At 61.5% G+C, this 18494-nt stretch overlaps 1 protein-coding gene across 4 annotated transcripts in view; it reads left to right on the forward strand.

Moving 5' to 3' along the window:
* DNAH1 (dynein axonemal heavy chain 1) overlaps nt 1-18494 on the forward strand; it is a 124072-nt gene that overhangs the window by 34771 nt on the left and 70807 nt on the right. For all 4 annotated transcript variants that reach the window (XM_073645106.1, XM_073645105.1, XM_073645107.1 and 1 more), the window contains 9 exons: nt 374-479; nt 633-812; nt 891-1031; nt 1297-1460; nt 1556-1669; nt 1748-1936; nt 2035-2140; nt 2328-2441; nt 3540-3689. In XM_073645106.1, coding sequence (XP_073501207.1) covers nt 374-479; nt 633-812; nt 891-1031; nt 1297-1460; nt 1556-1669; nt 1748-1936; nt 2035-2140; nt 2328-2441; nt 3540-3689 — 1264 coding nt within the window. The remainder of the gene's footprint in view (nt 1-373; nt 480-632; nt 813-890; nt 1032-1296; nt 1461-1555; nt 1670-1747; nt 1937-2034; nt 2141-2327; nt 2442-3539; nt 3690-18494) is intronic.

Here is an 18494-nt window from a genome sequence, read left to right on the forward strand (position 1 = left end):
TGCTGGGCACCAGGTAGAGCCGCTGGGCACCTGGTGGAGTCGCTGGGCACCAGGTGGAGCCGCTGGGCACCAGATATAACCGCTGGGCACCAGGTGGAGATACTGGGCACTAGGTGGAGTCGCTGGGCACCAGGTATAACCGTTGGGCACCAGGTGGAGTTGCTGGGCACCAAGTGGAGTCGCTGGGCACCAGGTGGAGATACTGGGCATCAGGCAGAGCCGCTGGGCACCAGGTATAACCGCTGGGCACCAGGTGGAGATACTGGGCACCAGGTATAACCGCTGGGCACTGCTCTGAGCATTTCACACGACTCCAGCTAATCTCCCCCTGGTGTTAGCTGGAAGGTGAAGCTGAAATCTGCATCTTTTTCAGGTTCTACTTCCTTTCCGATGATGAACTCCTGGAGATCCTGTCCCAAACCAAGGATCCCACCGCCGTGCAGCCGCACCTACGCAAATGCTTTGAGAACATTGCCCGGGTGAGATCGGGGAGCTACAATATGGTTCCTTATACATTGTTGATGCAGCTGAACATTTCCAGTAATTCTCCCCGTGGAGTCGCACCCTCTGATCATCAGGTCGGTCCAGTTAGGGAACCTCTATGGTTACGGATCCTTTCTTCTTCATTCCAGCTGCTGTTTCAACCGGATCTACAGATCACCCACATGTACTCCGCCGAGGGCGAGGAGGTGCAGCTGTCCAAAGCCATCTACCCAACGGGCAACGTGGAGGACTGGTTACTGGAGGTGGAGAAGGTTATGAAGGCCAGCGTGCGGGATTACATAGAGCGATCCATAAAGGCCTATCCGGAGGCGAGTCTGCCCAGGGCTCCGGTGGTCTTACATGTTTCCATGCCGAGCTTGGACTTATTCTCGGCTTCTTATTTCCAGATTCCTCGTTCACAGTGGGTGATGAACTGGCCGGGTCAGGTCACCATAGCCGGATGTCAGACATTTTGGACCAAGGAAGTGTCGGAGGCTCTAGAGGCCAGAGATCTGTCCACCAGGCTCTTCCCACAGCTGGAGGCTCAGGTCAGTGTGGTGGTCTATGGTGGTCTCAGGCTGGTTGCACACCCAGTGTATGTGTCTTATCGCTGGAGCTGATGATATTCTGGGGTGAAGATGGCACAGCATGCAGATGATGGTGTATGATTCCAGCGCCATGCTCCACAGCGTCTCGGCGCCATCTCTAGTACCTGGACCCCTGCATGCACTGACCTCTCCTGTTAGTGACGCGACTCTTTGACCCTTTGGGGTGACGTTCAGGATCTTCATTGTCCGTATTCAATGTCCGCAGCTCAGTGATCTCGTCGCTTTGGTCCGGGGTAAACTATCTCGCATGCAGCGCTCCATCCTCTCCGCCCTCATCGTGATCGAGGTCCACGCCAAAGATGTCGCCGCTCGCCTTATTGAGGAAAACGTCAACTCCGTCAATGATTTTGAGTGGATATCCCAACTCCGGTACGGTGACAGATAGATAAAAAATCAATATGGTGGAGCCGCACACAGCCGATGACTCCAGCACAAATGTCTACAGTCCTCCTTGTGACTTGCAGGTATTACTGGAGCCGGGACGACCTGTACGTCAGAGCCGTCAATGCCGAGTTCCTGTACGGCTACGAATACCTCGGAAACACGGGGCGTCTGGTGATAACACCGCTGACGGACAGGTGCGATTACCCAGTGATGCGGGAGATGTGGGAGTACACAAGGGCAGAGCAATGAGAGGCGTCTCACTGTCATTGCAGATGTTACCTGACACTCACAGGAGCCCTCCATTTAAAGTTTGGGGGCGCCCCTGCTGGACCCGCCGGCACAGGAAAGACGGAGACCACTAAAGACCTGGGGAAAGCTCTCGCAATCCAGACTGTTGTGTTCAACTGCTCCGACCAGTTGGACTTCATGGCCATGGGCAAGTTCTTCAAAGGCCTGGCCAGGTGTGTGATGAAGACCCCATATTCCCGCATCACCGGGGGGCACAGACGGGTTTATGTTACGGGTTTTCCCACGCGCTCCTGTCCGTCTCTCTGTACAGCTCCGGAGCCTGGGCGTGCTTTGACGAATTCAATCGTATTGACATTGAGGTGTTGTCCGTGGTCGCCCAACAGATCACCACAATCCAGAAGGCTCAGCAGCAGCGGGTAAGGACCCAAGCTGGGGTCTCCAGCCGTGCAAAACCACAACTCCCAGCATGGAGCATGCTAGAAGTTATAGTTATTAAGCAGCAGGACTGGTGCAATTTGGAAATCGCTTAGTTTAGGCGCAATGTCTACATCTGATGGGGTCACTGCCGTCCATTCAGCTGTCGTCTTCTCATCTATTGACCAGGTGGATCGCTTCATGTTCGAGGGTGTGGAGATCCCGCTAGTGGCAACCTGCGCTGTGTTCATCACCATGAATCCTGGCTACGCCGGTCGTACAGAATTACCGGATAACCTGAAGGTAACTCTCACCAGTATCTAGTATCCCCAGTACCAGCCTGTGGCGGTGTCCCCAATATCCCCAGTACCAGCCTGTGGCGGTGTCCCCAATATCCCCAGTACCAGCCTGTGGCGGTGTCACCAGCATCTCCAGTACCAGTCTGTGTCGGTGTCACCAGCATCCCCAGTACCAGTTTGCGGCGGTGTCATCAGCATCCCCAGTACCAGTCTGTGGCGGTGTCACCAGTATCTCCAGTACCAGTCTGTGGCGGAGTCACCAGCATCCCCAGTACCAGTCTGTGGCGGTGTCACCAGCATCCCCCGTACCAGTCTGTAGCGGTGTCATCAGCATCCCCCGTACCAGTCTGTGGCGGTGTCACCAGCATCCCCCGTACCAGTCTGTGTCGGAGTCACCAGCATCCCCAGTACCAGTCTGTGGCGGTGTCACCAGTATCTCTAGTACCAGTCTATGGCGGAGTCACCAGCATCCCCAGTACCAGTCTGTGTCGGTGTCACCAGCATCCCCAGTACCAGTCTGTGGCGGTGTCACCAGCATCCCCAGTACCAGTCTGTGGCGGTGTCACCAGTATCTCCAGTACCAGTCTATGGCGGAGTCACCAGCATCCCCAGTACCAGTCTGTGGCGGTGTCACCAGTATCCCCAGTACCAGTCTGTGTCGGTGTCACCAGCATCCCCAGTACCAGTCTGTGGCGGTGTCACCAGCATCCCCAGTACCAGTCTGTGGCGGTGTCACCAGCATCCCCCGTACCAGTCTGTGGCGGTGTCACCAGTATCCCCAGTACCAGTCCGTGGCGGTGTCACCAGCATCCCCAGTACCAGCCTGCGGCGGTGTCACCAGCATCCCCAGTACCAGTCTGTGGCGGTGTCATCAGCATCCCCAGTACCAGTCTGTGTCGGTGTCACCAGCATCCCCAGTACCAGTCCGTGGCGGTGTCACCAGCATCCCCAGTACCAGCCTGCGGCGGTGTCACCAGCATCCCCAGTACCAGCCTGCGGCGGTGTCACCAGCATCCCCAGTACCAGCCTGCGGCGGTGTCACCAGCATCCCCAGTACCAGCCTGCGGCGGTGTCACCAGTTTACCCCGTGTTTCTCTTGCAGGCCCTCTTCCGCCCGGTGGCGATGATGGTGCCGGATTACGCCATGATCGCTGAGATCTCGTTATATTCTTTCGGATTCAACAACGCCAAGATTTTAGCAAAGAAAATAACGACGACGTTCAAGCTTTCCTCCGAGCAGCTGAGCTCCCAGGTGACAGTGCGGCGCCCCTGGGGGTCCGGAGCCAAGGTGGCCACTGTATAATGAGAAGGCCTAATGCTTCTCACAGGTGAGGGTTTGTTACAGTCATATCCAGACAGTCCTCTGTGAGCGGACAGCCTGAGCTGCAGACTGGTACAGAGTAACAAACCCTCAGCACAGGAGAACATGCTGCTGCTGTGATCGGCTCACAGAGAGTTTAGTCCAGAAAGGGTTTTATGCCTTTGAATATATAGAATAATTTCCGTTCACTGACAGCAAGTGAGAATCTATAAAATAGTGAAGAATTAAAGCACAAAAATCACTGGAAGCTGCAGAACTTTCCAACCCCGACCCTCACATACCCGGTGACGCACATCCCGCCCTCTGGACCCCGACCCTCACATACCCGGTGACGCACATCCCGCCCTCTGGACCCCGACCCTCACATACCCGGTGACGCACATCCCACCCTCTGGACCCTGGCCCTCACATACCCGGTGACACACATCCCGCCCTCTGGACCCCGACCCTCACATACCTGGTGACGCACATCCCGCCCTCTGGAAACCGACCCTCACATACCCGGTGACACACATCCCGCCCTCTGGACCCCGACCCTCACATACCCGGTGACGCACATCCCGCCCTCTGGACCCCGACCCTCACATACCCGGTGACGCACATCCCGCCCTCTGGACCCCGACCCTCACATACCCGGTGACGCACATCCCGCCCTCTGGACCCCGACCCTCACATACCTGGTGACGCACATCCCGCCCTCTGGACCCCGACCCTCACATACCTGGTGACGCACATCCCGCCCTCTGGACCCCGACCCTCACATACCTGGTGACGCACATCCCGCCCTCTGGACCCCGACCCTCACATACCTGGTGACGCACATCCCGCCCTCTGGACCCCAACCCTCACATACCTGGTGACGCACATCCCGCCCTCAGGAAACCGACCCTCACATACCTGGTGACGCACATCCCGCCCTCTGGACCCCGACCCTCACATACCCGGTGACGCACATCCCGCCCTCTGGACCCCGACCCTCACATACCTGATGACGCACATCCCGCCCTCTGGACCCCGACCCTCAAATACCCGGTGACGCACATCCCGCCCTCTGGACCCCGACCCTCACATACCCAGTGACGCACATCCCGCCCTCTGGACCCCAACCCTCACATACCCGGTGACGCATATCCCACCCTCTGGACCCCGACCCTCACATACCTGGTGACGCACATCCCACCCTCTGGACCCCGACCCTCACATACCCGGTGACTCACATCCCGCCCACTGGAACCCAACCCTCACATACCCGATGACGCACATCCCGCCCTCTGGACCCCAACCCTCACATACCTGGCGACGCATATCCCACCCTCTGGAAACCGACCCTCACATACCCGGTGACCACATCCTGCCCTCTGGAAACCGACCCTCACATACCTGGTGACCACATCCCGCCCTCTGGAAACCGACCCTCACATACCTGGTGACCACATCCCGCCCTCTGGACCCCAACCCTCACATACCCGGTGACCACATCCCGCCCTCTGGACCCTGGCCCTCACATACCCGGTGACACACATCCCGCCCTCTGGACCCCGACCCTCACATACCCAGTGACGCACATGCTGCCCTCTTTACCCCGACCCTCACATACCCAGTGACACACATCCCGCCCTCTGGACCCTGGCCCTCACATACCCGGTGACACACATCCTGCCCTCAGAATCCCAGCCCTCACATACCCGGTGACGCACATCCCGCCCTCTGGACCCTGGCCCTCACATACCCGGTGACACACATCCCGCCCTCTGGACCCCGACCCTCACATACCCAGTGACGCACATGCTGCCCTCTTTACCCCGACCCTCACATACCCAGTGACACACATCCCGCCCTCTGGACCCTGGCCCTCACATACCCGGTGACACACATCCTGCCCTCAGAATCCCAGCCCTCACATACCCGGTGACACACATCCTGCCCTCAGAATCCCAGCCCTCACATACCCGGTGACACACATCCCGCCCTCTGGACCCTGGCCCTCACATACCCGGTGACACACATCCTGCCCTCAGAATCCCAGCCCTCACATACCCGGTGACCACATCCTGCCCTCTGGAAACCGACCCTCACATACCTGGTGACCACATCCCGCCCTCTGGAAACCAACCCTCACATACCTGGTGACCACATCCCACCCTCTGGACCCCAACCCTCACATACCCGGTGACCACATCTCGCCCTCTGGAAACCGACCCTCACATATCCGGTGACCACATCCCGCCCTCTGGACCCCAACCCTCACATACCCGGTGACCACATCCCGCCCTCTGGAAACCAACCCTCACATACCCGGTGACACACATCCCGCCCTCAGGAAACCAACCCTCACATACCCGGTGACCACATCCCGCCCTCTGGAAACCGACCCTCACATACCTGGTGATCACATCCCGCCCTCTGGACACCAGGCCGCACATACCCGGTGACCACATCCCGCCCTCTGGAAACCAACCCTCACATACCCGGTGACACACATCCCGCCCTCAGGAAACCAACCCTCACATACCCGGTGACCACATCCCGCCCTCTGGAAACCGACCCTCACATACCTGGTGATCACATCCCGCCCTCTGGAAACCAACCCTCACATACCCGGTGACCACATCCCGCCCTCTGGAAACCGACCCTCACATAGCTGGTGACACACATCCCGCCCTCTGGACCCCGACCCTCACATACCCGGTGACCACATCCCGCCCTCTGGAAACCGACCCTCACATACCTGGTGACACACATTTCTCCCACTGGACCCCGACCCTCACATACCCGGTGACCACATCCCGCCCTATGGAAACCAACCCTCACATACCCGGTGACCACATCCCGCCCTCTGGAAACCGACCCTCACATACCCGGTAACCACATCCCGCCCTCTGGATACCAGCCCGCACATACCCGGTGACCACATCCTGCCCTCTTTACCCTGACCCTCACATACCTGGTGACACACATCCCGCCCTCTTTACCCCGACCCTCACATACCCGGTGACACACATCCCGCCCTCTGGACCCTGGCCCTCACATACCCGGTGACACACATCCTGCCCTCAGAATCCCAGCCCTCACATACCCGGTGACACACATCCCGCCCTCTGGACCCTGGCCCTCACATACCCGGTGACACACATCCTGCCCTCAGAATCCCAGCCCTCACATACCCGGTGACACACATCCTGCCCTCTGGACCCTGGCACTCACATACCCGGTGACACACATCCCACCTTCTGGACCCTGGCCCTCACATACCCGGTGACACACATCCTGCCCTCTGGACCCTGGCCCTCACATACCCGGTGACACACATCCTGCCCTCTGGACCCTGGCCCTCACATACCCGGTGACACACATCCCACCCTCTGGACCCTGGCCCTCACATACCCGGTGACACACATCCTGCCCTCTGGACACTGGCCCTCACATACCCGGTGACACACATCCTGCCCTCTGGACCCTGGCCCTCACATGCCCGGTGACACACATCCTGCCCTCTGGACCCTGGCCCTCACATGCCCGGTGACACACATCCCGCCCTCTGGACACCAGCTCGCACATACCCGGTGACCACATCCTGCCCTCTTTACCCTGACCCTCACATACCTGGTGACACACATCCCGCCCTCTGGACCCCGACCCTCACATACCCAGTGACACACATCCTGCCCTCTTTACCCTGACCCTAACATACCTGGTGACGCACATCTCGCCCTCTGGACCCTGGCCCTCACATACCCGGTGACACACATCCTGCCCTCTGGACCCTGGCCCTCACATGCCCGGTGACACACATCCCGCCCTCTGGACACCAGCTCGCACATACCCGGTGACACACATCCCACCCTCTGGACCCCGACCCTCACATACTCGGTGACCACATCCCGCCCTCTGGACCCCAACCCTCACATACCTGGTGACCACATCCCGCCCTCTGGAAACCGACCCTCACATACCCGGTGACGCACATCCCGCCCTCTGGACCCCGACCCTCACATACCCGGTGACGCACATCCCGCCCTCTGGACCCCGACCCTCACATACCCGGTGACACACATCCCGCCCTCTGGACCCCGACCCTCACATACCCAGTGACACACATCCTGCCCTCTTTACCCTGACCCTAACATACCTGGTGACGCACATCTCGCCCTCAGGAAACTGACCCTCACATACCCGGTGACGCACATCCCGCCCTCTGGACCCCGACCCTCACATACCCGGTGACGCACATCCCGCCCTCTGGACCCCGACCCTCACATACCTGGTGACGCATATCCCACCCTGTGGACCCCGACCCTCACATACCCGGTGACGCACATCCTGCCCTCTGGAAACCGACCCTCACATACCTGGTGACACACATCCCGCCCTCAGGACCCCAACCCTCACATACCCAGTGACGCACATCCCGCCCTCTGGACCCCGACCCTCACATACCCGGTGACACACATCCCGCCCTCTGGACCCCAACCCTCACATACCTGGTGACGCATATCCCACCCTCTGGACCCCGACCCTCACATACCCGGTGACGCACATACCACCCTCTGGACCCCGACGCTCACATACCCGGTGACTCACATCCCGTCCACTGGACCCCAACCCTCACATACCCGGTGACCACATCCCGCCCTCTGGAAACCGACCCTCACATACCTGGTGACACACATCATGCCCTCTGGACCCCGACCCTCACATACCCGGTGACACACATCCCACCCTCTGGACCCCGACCCTCACATACTCGGTGACCACATCCCGCCCTCTGGACCCCAACCCTCACATACCTGGTGACCACATCCCGCCCTCTGGAAACCGACCCTCACATACCCGGTGACGCACATCCCGCCCTCTGGACCCCGACCCTCACATACCCGGTGACGCACATCCCGCCCTCTGGACCCCGACCCTCACATACCCGGTGACGCACATCCCGCCCTCTGGACCCCAACCCTCACATACCTGGTGACGCATATCCCACCCTCTGGAAACCGACCCTCACATACCCGGTGACCACATCCTGCCCTCTGGAAACCGACCCTCACATACCTGGTGACCACATCCCGCCCTCTGGACCCCAACCCTCACATACCTGGTGACGCATATCCCACCCTCTGGAAACCGACCCTCACATACCCGGTAACCACATTCTGCCCTCTGGAAACCGACCCTCACATACCCGGTGACGCACATCCCGCCCTCTGGACCCCGACCCTCACATACCTGGTGACCACATCCCGCCCTCTGGACCCCAACCCTCACATACCCGGTGACCACATCCCGCCCTCTGGAAACCGACCCTCACATACCCGGTGACCACATCCCACCCTCTGGACCCCAACCCTCACATACCCGGTGACCACATCCCGCCCTCTGGAAACCGACCCTCACATACCCGGTGACCACATCCCGCCGTCTGGAAACCAACCCTCACATACCCGGTGACCACATCCCGCCCTCAGGAAACCAACCCTCACATACCCGGTGACCACATCCCGCCCTCTGGAAACCGACCCTCACATACCCGGTGACCACATCCCGCCCTCTGGAAACCGACCCTCACATACCCGGTGACCACATCCCGCCCCCTGGACCCCGACCCTCACATACCTGGTGATCACATCCCGCCCTCTGGACACCAGGCCGCACATACCCGGTGACCACATCCCGCCCTCTGGACCCCAACCCTCACATACCTGGTGACCACATCCCGCCCTCTGGAAACCGACCCTCACATACCCGGTGACCACATCCCGCCCTCTGGACCCTAACCCTCACATACCTGGTGACCACATCCCGCCCTCTGGACCCCAACCCTCACATACCCGGTGACCACATCCCGCCCTCTGGAAACCAACCCTCACATACCCGGTGACCACATCCCGCCCTATGGAAACCGACCCTCACATACCTGGTGACCACATCCCGCCCTCTGGACCCCGACCCTCACATACCCGGTGACCACATCCCGCCCTCTGGAAACCAACCCTCACATACCTGGTGACACACATTTCTCCCACTGGACCCCAACCCTCACATACCCGGTGACCACATCCCGCCCTCTGGAAACCGACCCGCACATACCCGGTGACCACATCCTGCCCTCTTTACCCTGACCCTCACATACCTGGTGACACACATCCCGCCCTCTGGACCCCGACCCTCACATACCCAGTGACGCACATGCTGCCCTCTTTACCCCGACCCTCACATACCCAGTGACACACATCCTGCCCTCAGAATCCCAGCCCTCACATACCCGGTGACACACATCCTGCCCTCTGGACCCTGGCCCTCACATGCCCGGTGACACACATCTCGCCCTCTGGACCCTGGCCCTCACATGCCCGGTGACACACATCCCGCCCTCTGGACCCCGACCCTCACATACCCGGTGACACACATCCTGCCCTCTTTACCCTGACCCTAACATACCTGGTGACGCACATCTCGCCCTCAGGAAACTGACCCTCACATACCCGGTGACGCACATCCCGCCCTCTGGACCCCGACCCTCACATACCCGGTGACGCACATCCCGCCCTCTGGACCCCGACCCTCACATACCTGGTGACGCATATCCCACCCTCTGAACCCCGACCCTCACATACCCGGTGACGCACATCCCGCCCTCTGGACCCCGACCCTCACATACCCGGTAACGCACATCCTGCCCTCTGGAAACCGACCCTCACATACCTGGTGACGCACATCCCGCCCTCAGGACCCCAACCCTCACATACCCAGTGACGCACATCCCGCCCTCTGGACCCCGACCCTCACATACCCGGTGACACACATCCCGCCCTCAGGAAACCGACCCTCACATACCCGGTGACGCACATCCCGCCCTCTGGACCCCGACCCTCACATACCCGGTGACGCACATCCCGCCCTCTGGACCCCAACCCTCACATACCTGGTGACGCATATCCCACCCTCTGGACCCCGACCCTCACATACCCGGTGACGCACATCCCACCCTCTGGACCCCGACCCTCACATACCCGGTGACTCACATCCCGTCCACTGGACCCCAACCTTCACATACCCGGTGACCACATCCCGCCCTCTGGAAACCGTCCCTCACATACCTGGTGACACACATCATGCCCTCTGGACCCCGACCCTCACATACCCGGTGACACACATCCCACCCTCTGGACTCCGACCCTCACATACTCTGTGACCACATCCCGCCCTCTGGACCCCAACCCTCACATACCTGGTGACCACATCCCGCCCTCTGGAAACCGACCCTCACATACCCGGTGACCACATCCCGCCCTCTAGAAACCGACCCTCACATATCCGGTGACCACATGCCGCCCTCTGGACCCCACCCCTCACATACCTGGTGACGCACATCCCGCCCTCTGGACCCCAACCCTCACATACCCAGTGACGCACATCCCGCCCTCTGAACCCCGACCCTCACATACCCGGTGATGCACATCCCGCCCTCTGGAAACCAACCCTCACATACCCGGTGACACACATCCCGCCCTCTGGACCCCAACCCTCACATACCTGGTGACGCACATCCCGCCCTCTGGACCCCGACCCTCACATACACAGTGACGCACATCCCGCCCTCTGGACCCCGACCCTCACATAACCGGTGACACACATCCCGCCCTCAGGAAACTGACCCTCGCATACCCGGTGACGCACATCACGCCCTCTGGACCCCGACCCTCACATAACCGGTGACGCACATCCCGCCCTCTGGACCCCGACCCTCACATACCCGGTGACACACATCCTGCCCTCTGGACCCTGGCCCTCACATGCCCGGTGACACACATCTCGCCCTCTGGACCCTGGCCCTCACATGCCCGGTGACACACATCCCGCCCTCTGGACCCCGACCCTCACATACCCGGTGACGCACATCCCGCCCTCTGGACCCTGGCCCTCACATGCCCGGTGACACTCATCCCGCCCTCTGGACCCTGGCCCTCACATACCCGGTGACACACATCCTGCCCTCTGGACCCTGGCCCTCACATACCTGGTGACACACATCCCGCCCTCTGGACCCTGGCCCTCACATACCTGGTGACCACATCCTGCCCTCTTTACCCTGACCCTCACATACCTGGTGACACACATCCCGCCCTCTGGACCCCGACCCTCACATACCCAGTGACGCACATGCTGCCCTCTTTACCCCGACCCTCACATACCCAGTGACACACATCCTGCCCTCAGAATCCCAGCCCTCACATACCCGGTGACACACATCCTGCCCTCTGGACCCTGGCCCTCACATGCCCGGTGACACACATCTCGCCCTCTGGACCCTGGCCCTCACATGCCCGGTGACACACATCCCGCCCTCTGGACCCCGACCCTCACATACCCGGTGACACACATCCTGCCCTCTTTACCCTGACCCTAACATACCTGGTGACGCACATCTCGCCCTCAGGAAACTGACCCTCACATACCCGGTGACGCACATCCCGCCCTCTGGACCCCGACCCTCACATACCCGGTGACGCACATCCCGCCCTCTGGACCCCGACCCTCACATACCTGGTGACGCATATCCCACCCTCTGAACCCCGACCCTCACATACCCGGTGACGCACATCCCGCCCTCTGGACCCCGACCCTCACATACCCGGTAACGCACATCCTGCCCTCTGGAAACCGACCCTCACATACCTGGTGACGCACATCCCGCCCTCAGGACCCCAACCCTCACATACCCAGTGACGCACATCCCGCCCTCTGGACCCCGACCCTCACATACCCGGTGACACACATCCCGCCCTCAGGAAACCGACCCTCACATACCCGGTGACGCACATCCCGCCCTCTGGACCCCGACCCTCACATACCCGGTGACGCACATCCCGCCCTCTGGACCCCAACCCTCACATACCTTGTGACGCATATCCCACCCTCTGGACCCCGACCCTCACATACCCGGTGACGCACATCCCACCCTCTGGACCCCGACCCTCACATACCCGGTGACTCACATCCCGTCCACTGGACCCCAACCTTCACATACCCGGTGACCACATCCCGCCCTCTGGAAACCGTCCCTCACATACCTGGTGACACACATCATGCCCTCTGGACCCCGACCCTCACATACCCGGTGACACACATCCCACCCTCTGGACTCCGACCCTCACATACTCGGTGACCACATCCCGCCCTCTGGACCCCAACCCTCACATACCTGGTGACCACATCCCGCCCTCTGGAAACCGACCCTCACATACCCGGTGACCACATCCCGCCCTCTAGAAACCGACCCTCACATATCCGGTGACCACATGCCGCCCTCTGGACCCCACCCCTCACATACCTGGTGACGCACATCCCGCCCTCTGGACCCCAACCCTCACATACCCAGTGACGCACATCCCGCCCTCTGAACCCCGACCCTCACATACCCGGTGATGCACATCCCGCCCTCTGGAAACCAACCCTCACATACCCGGTGACACACATCCCGCCCTCTGGACCCCAACCCTCACATAGCTGGTGACGCACATCCCGCCCTCTGGACCCCGACCCTCACATACACAGTGACGCACATCCCGCCCTCTGGACCCCGACCCTCACATAACCGGTGACACACATCCCGCCCTCAGGAAACTGACCCTCGCATACCCGGTGACGCACATCACGCCCTCTGGACCCCGACCCTCACATAACCGGTGACGCACATCCCGCCCTCTGGACCCCGACCCTCACATACCCGGTGACACACATCCTGCCCTCTGGACCCTGGCCCTCACATGCCCGGTGACACACATCTCGCCCTCTGGACCCTGGCCCTCACATGCCCGGTGACACACATCCCGCCCTCTGGACCCCGACCCTCACATACCCGGTGACGCACATCCCGCCCTCTGGACCCTGGCCCTCACATGCCCGGTGACACTCATCCCGCCCTCTGGACCCTGGCCCTCACATACCCGGTGACACACATCCTGCCCTCTGGACCCTGGCCCTCACATACCTGGTGACACACATCCCGCCCTCTGGACCCTGGCCCTCACATACCTGGTGACACACATCCTGCCCTCTGGACCCCGACCCTCACATACCTGGTGACGCACATCCCGCCCTCTGGACCCCGACCCTCACATACCTGGTGACGCACATCCCGCCCTCTGGACCCCGACCCTCACATACCTGGTGACGCACATCCCGCCCTCTGGACCCCGACCCTCACATACCCGGTGACTCACATCCCGTCCACTGGACCCCAACCTTCACATACCCGGTGACCACATCCCGCCCTCTGGAAACCGTCCCTCACATACCTGGTGACACACATCATGCCCTCTGGACCCCGACCCTCACATACCCGGTGACACACATCCCACCCTCTGGACTCCGACCCTCACATACTCGGTGACCACATCCCGCCCTCTGGACCCCAACCCTCACATACCTGGTGACCACATCCCGCCCTCTGGAAACCGACCCTCACATACCCGGTGACCACATCCCGCCCTCTAGAAACCGACCCTCACATATCCGGTGACCACATGCCGCCCTCTGGACCCCACCCCTCACATACCTGGTGACGCACATCCCGCCCTCTGGACCCCAACCCTCACATACCCAGTGACGCACATCCCGCCCTCTGAACCCCGACCCTCACATACCCGGTGATGCACATCCCGCCCTCTGGAAACCAACCCTCACATACCCGGTGACACACATCCCGCCCTCTGGACCCCAACCCTCACATACCTGGTGACGCACATCCCGCCCTCTGGACCCCGACCCTCACATACACAGTGACGCACATCCCGCCCTCTGGACCCCGACCCTCACATAACCGGTGACACACATCCCGCCCTCAGGAAACTGACCGTCGCATACCCGGTGACGCACATCCCGCCCTCTGGACCCCAACCCTCACATAACCGGTGACGCACATCCCGCCCTCTGGACCCCGACCCTCACATACCCGGTGACACACATCCTGCCCTCTGGACCCTGGCCCTCACATGCCCGGTGACACACATCTCGCCCTCTGGACCCTGGCCCTCACATGCCCGTTGACACACATCCCGCCCTCTGGACCCCGACCCTCACATACCCGGTGACGCACATCCCGCCCTCTGGACCCTGGCCCTCACATTCCCGGTGACACTCATCCCGCCCTCTGGACCCTGGCCCTCACATACCCGGTGACACACATCCTGCCCTCTGGACCCTGGCCCTCACATACCTGGTGACACACATCCCGCCCTCTGGACCCTGGCCCTCACATACCTGGTGACACACATCCTGCCCTCTGGACCCCGACCCTCACATACCTGGTGACGCACATCCCGCCCTCTGGACCCCGACCCTCACATACCTGGTGACGCACATCCCGCCCTCTGGACCCCGACCCTCACATACCCGGTGACGCACATCCCGCCCTCTGGACCCCGACCCTCACATACCCGGTGACGCACATCCCGCCCTCTGGACCCCGACCCTCACATACCCGGTGACACACATCCTGCCCTCTGGACCCCGACCCTCACATACCTGGTGACACACATCCAGCCCTCTGGACCCTGGCCCTCACATGCCCGGTGACACTCATCCCACCCTCTGGACCCTGGCCCTCACATTCCCGGTGCACACATCCTGCCCTCTTTACCCTGACCCTAACATACCTGGTGACGCACATGCTGCCCTCTTTACCCCGACCCTCACATACCCAGTGACACACATCCTGCCCTCTGAATCCCAGCCCTCACATACCCGGTGACACACATCCTGCCCTCTGGACCCTGGCCCTCACATGCCCGGTGACACACATCTCGCCCTCTGGACCCTGGCCCTCACATGCCCGGTGACACACATCCCGCCCTCTGGACCCCTACCCTCACATACCCGGTGACGCACATCCCGCCCTCTGGACCCTGGCCCTCACATACCCGGTGACACACATCCCGCCCTCTGGACCCCGACCCTCACATACCCGGTGACACACATCCTGCCCTCTGGACCCCGACCCTCACATACCTGGTGACACACATCCCGCCCTCTGGACCCTGGCCCTCACATACCCGGTGACGCACATCCTGCCCTCTGGACCCCGACCCTCACATACCTGGTGACACACATCCCGCCCTCTGGACCCCGACCCTCACATACCCGGTGACACTCATCCCGCCCTCTGGACCCTGGCCCTCACATACCTGGTGACGCACATCCCGCCCTCTGGACCCTAGCCCTCACATACCCGGTGACACACATCCTGCCCTCTGGACCCCGACCCTCACATACCCGGTGATGCACATCCTGCCCTCTGGACCCCGACCCTCACATACCCGGTGACGCACATCCTGCCCTCTGAATCCCAGCCCTCACATACCCGGTGACGCACATCCCACCCTCTGGACCCCGACCCTCACATACCCGGTGACACTCATCCCGCCCTCTGGACCCCGACCCTCACATACCCGGTGCACACATCCTGCCCTCTGGACCCTGGCCCTCACATACCCGGTGACACACAGCCCGCCCTCTGGACCCCGACCCTCACATACCTGGTGACACACATCCCGCCCTCTGGACCCTGACCCTCACATACCTGGTGACGCACATCCCGCCCTCTGGTCCCCGACCCTCACATACCTGGTGACGCACATCCCGCCCTCTGGACCCTAGCCCTCACATACCCGGTGACGCACATCCTGTCCTCTGGACCCCGACCCTCACATACCCGGTGACGCACATCCCGCCCTCTGGAACCCGACCCTCACATACCCGGTGACGCACATCCTGTCCTCTGGACCCCGACCCTCACATACCCGGTGACGCACATCCCGCCCTCTGGAACCCGACCCTCACATACCCGGTGACGCACATCCCGCCCTCTGGAACCCGACCCTCACATACCCGGTGACACTCATCCCGCCCTCTGGACCCCGACCCTCACATACCCGGTGACGCACATCCCGCCCTCTGGACCCCGACCCTCACATACCTGGTGACGCACATCCCGCCCTCTGGACCCTGGCCCTCACATACCCGGTGACACACATCCTGCCCTCTGGACCCCGACCCTCACATACCCGGTGACGCACATCCTGCCCTCTGGACCCCGACCCTCACATACCCGTTGACGCACATCCTGCCCTCTGGACCCCGACCCTCACATACTCGGTGACGCACATCCTGTTCTCTGAATCCCAGCCCTCACATACCCGGTGACGCACATCCCGCCCTCTGGACCCCGACCCTCACATACCCGGTGACACACATCCCGCCCTCTGGACCCCAACCCTCACATACCTGGTGACACACATCCCGCCCTCTGGACCCCAACCCTCACATAACTGCTGACGCACATCCCGCCCTCTGGACCCCGACCCTCACATACCTGGTGACGCACATCCCGCCCTCTGGACCCTGGCCCTCACATACCCGGTGCACACATCCCGCCCTCTGGACCTCGACCCTCACATACCTGGTGACACTCATCCCGCCCTCTGGACCCCGACCCTCACATACCTGGTGACGCACATCCCGCCCTCTGGACCCTGGCCCTCACATACCTGGTGACACACATTTCTCCCACTGGACCCCGACCCTCACATACCTGGTGACCACATCCCGCCCTATGGAAACCAACCCTCACATACCCGGTGACCACATCCCGCCCTATGGAAACCAACCCTCACATACCCGGTGACCACATCCCGCCCTCTGGAAACCGACCCGCACATACCCGGTGACCACATCCTGCCCTCTTTACCCTGACCCTCACATACCTGGTGACACACATCCCGCCCTCTGGACCCCGACCCTCACATACCCAGTGACGCACATGCTGCCCTCTTTACCCCGACCCTCACATACCCAGTGACACACATCCTGCCCTCAGAATCCCAGCCCTCACATACCCGGTGACACACATCCTGCCCTCTGGACCCTGGCCCTCACATGCCCGGTGACACACATCTCGCCCTCTGGACCCTGGCCCTCACATGCCCGGTGACACACATCCCGCCCTCTGGACCCCGACCCTCACATACCCGGTGACACACATCCTGCCCTCTTTACCCTGACCCTAACATACCTGGTGACGCACATCTCGCCCTCAGGAAACTGACCCTCACATACCCGGTGACGCACATCCCGCCCTCTGGACCCCGACCCTCACATACCCGGTGACGCACATCCCGCCCTCTGGACCCCGACCCTCACATACCTGGTGACGCATATCCCACCCTCTGAACCCCGACCCTCACATACCCGGTGACGCACATCCCGCCCTCTGGACCCCGACCCTCACATACCCGGTAACGCACATCCTGCCCTCTGGAAACCGACCCTCACATACCTGGTGACGCACATCCCGCCCTCAGGACCCCAACCCTCACATACCCAGTGACGCACATCCCGCCCTCTGGACCCCGACCCTCACATACCCGGTGACGCACATCCCGCCCTCTGGACCCTGGCCCTCACATACCCGGTGACACACATCCCGCCCTCTGGACCCCGACCCTCACATACCCGGTGACACACATCCTGCCCTCTGGACCCCGACCCTCACATACCTGGTGACACACATCCCGCCCTCTGGACCCTGGCCCTCACATACCCGGTGACGCACATCCTGCCCTCTGGACCCCGACCCTCACATACCTGGTGACACACATCCCGCCCTCTGGACCCCGACCCTCACATACCCGGTGACACTCATCCCGCCCTCTGGACCCTGGCCCTCACATACCTGGTGAC

The sequence above is a fragment of the Phyllobates terribilis genome, unplaced genomic scaffold (assembly GCF_046119375.1).
Source record: "Phyllobates terribilis strain yellow unplaced genomic scaffold, ASM4611937v1 Scaffold_8__6_contigs__length_399053987, whole genome shotgun sequence".
Classification (NCBI taxonomy): domain Eukaryota; kingdom Metazoa; phylum Chordata; class Amphibia; order Anura; family Dendrobatidae; genus Phyllobates; species Phyllobates terribilis.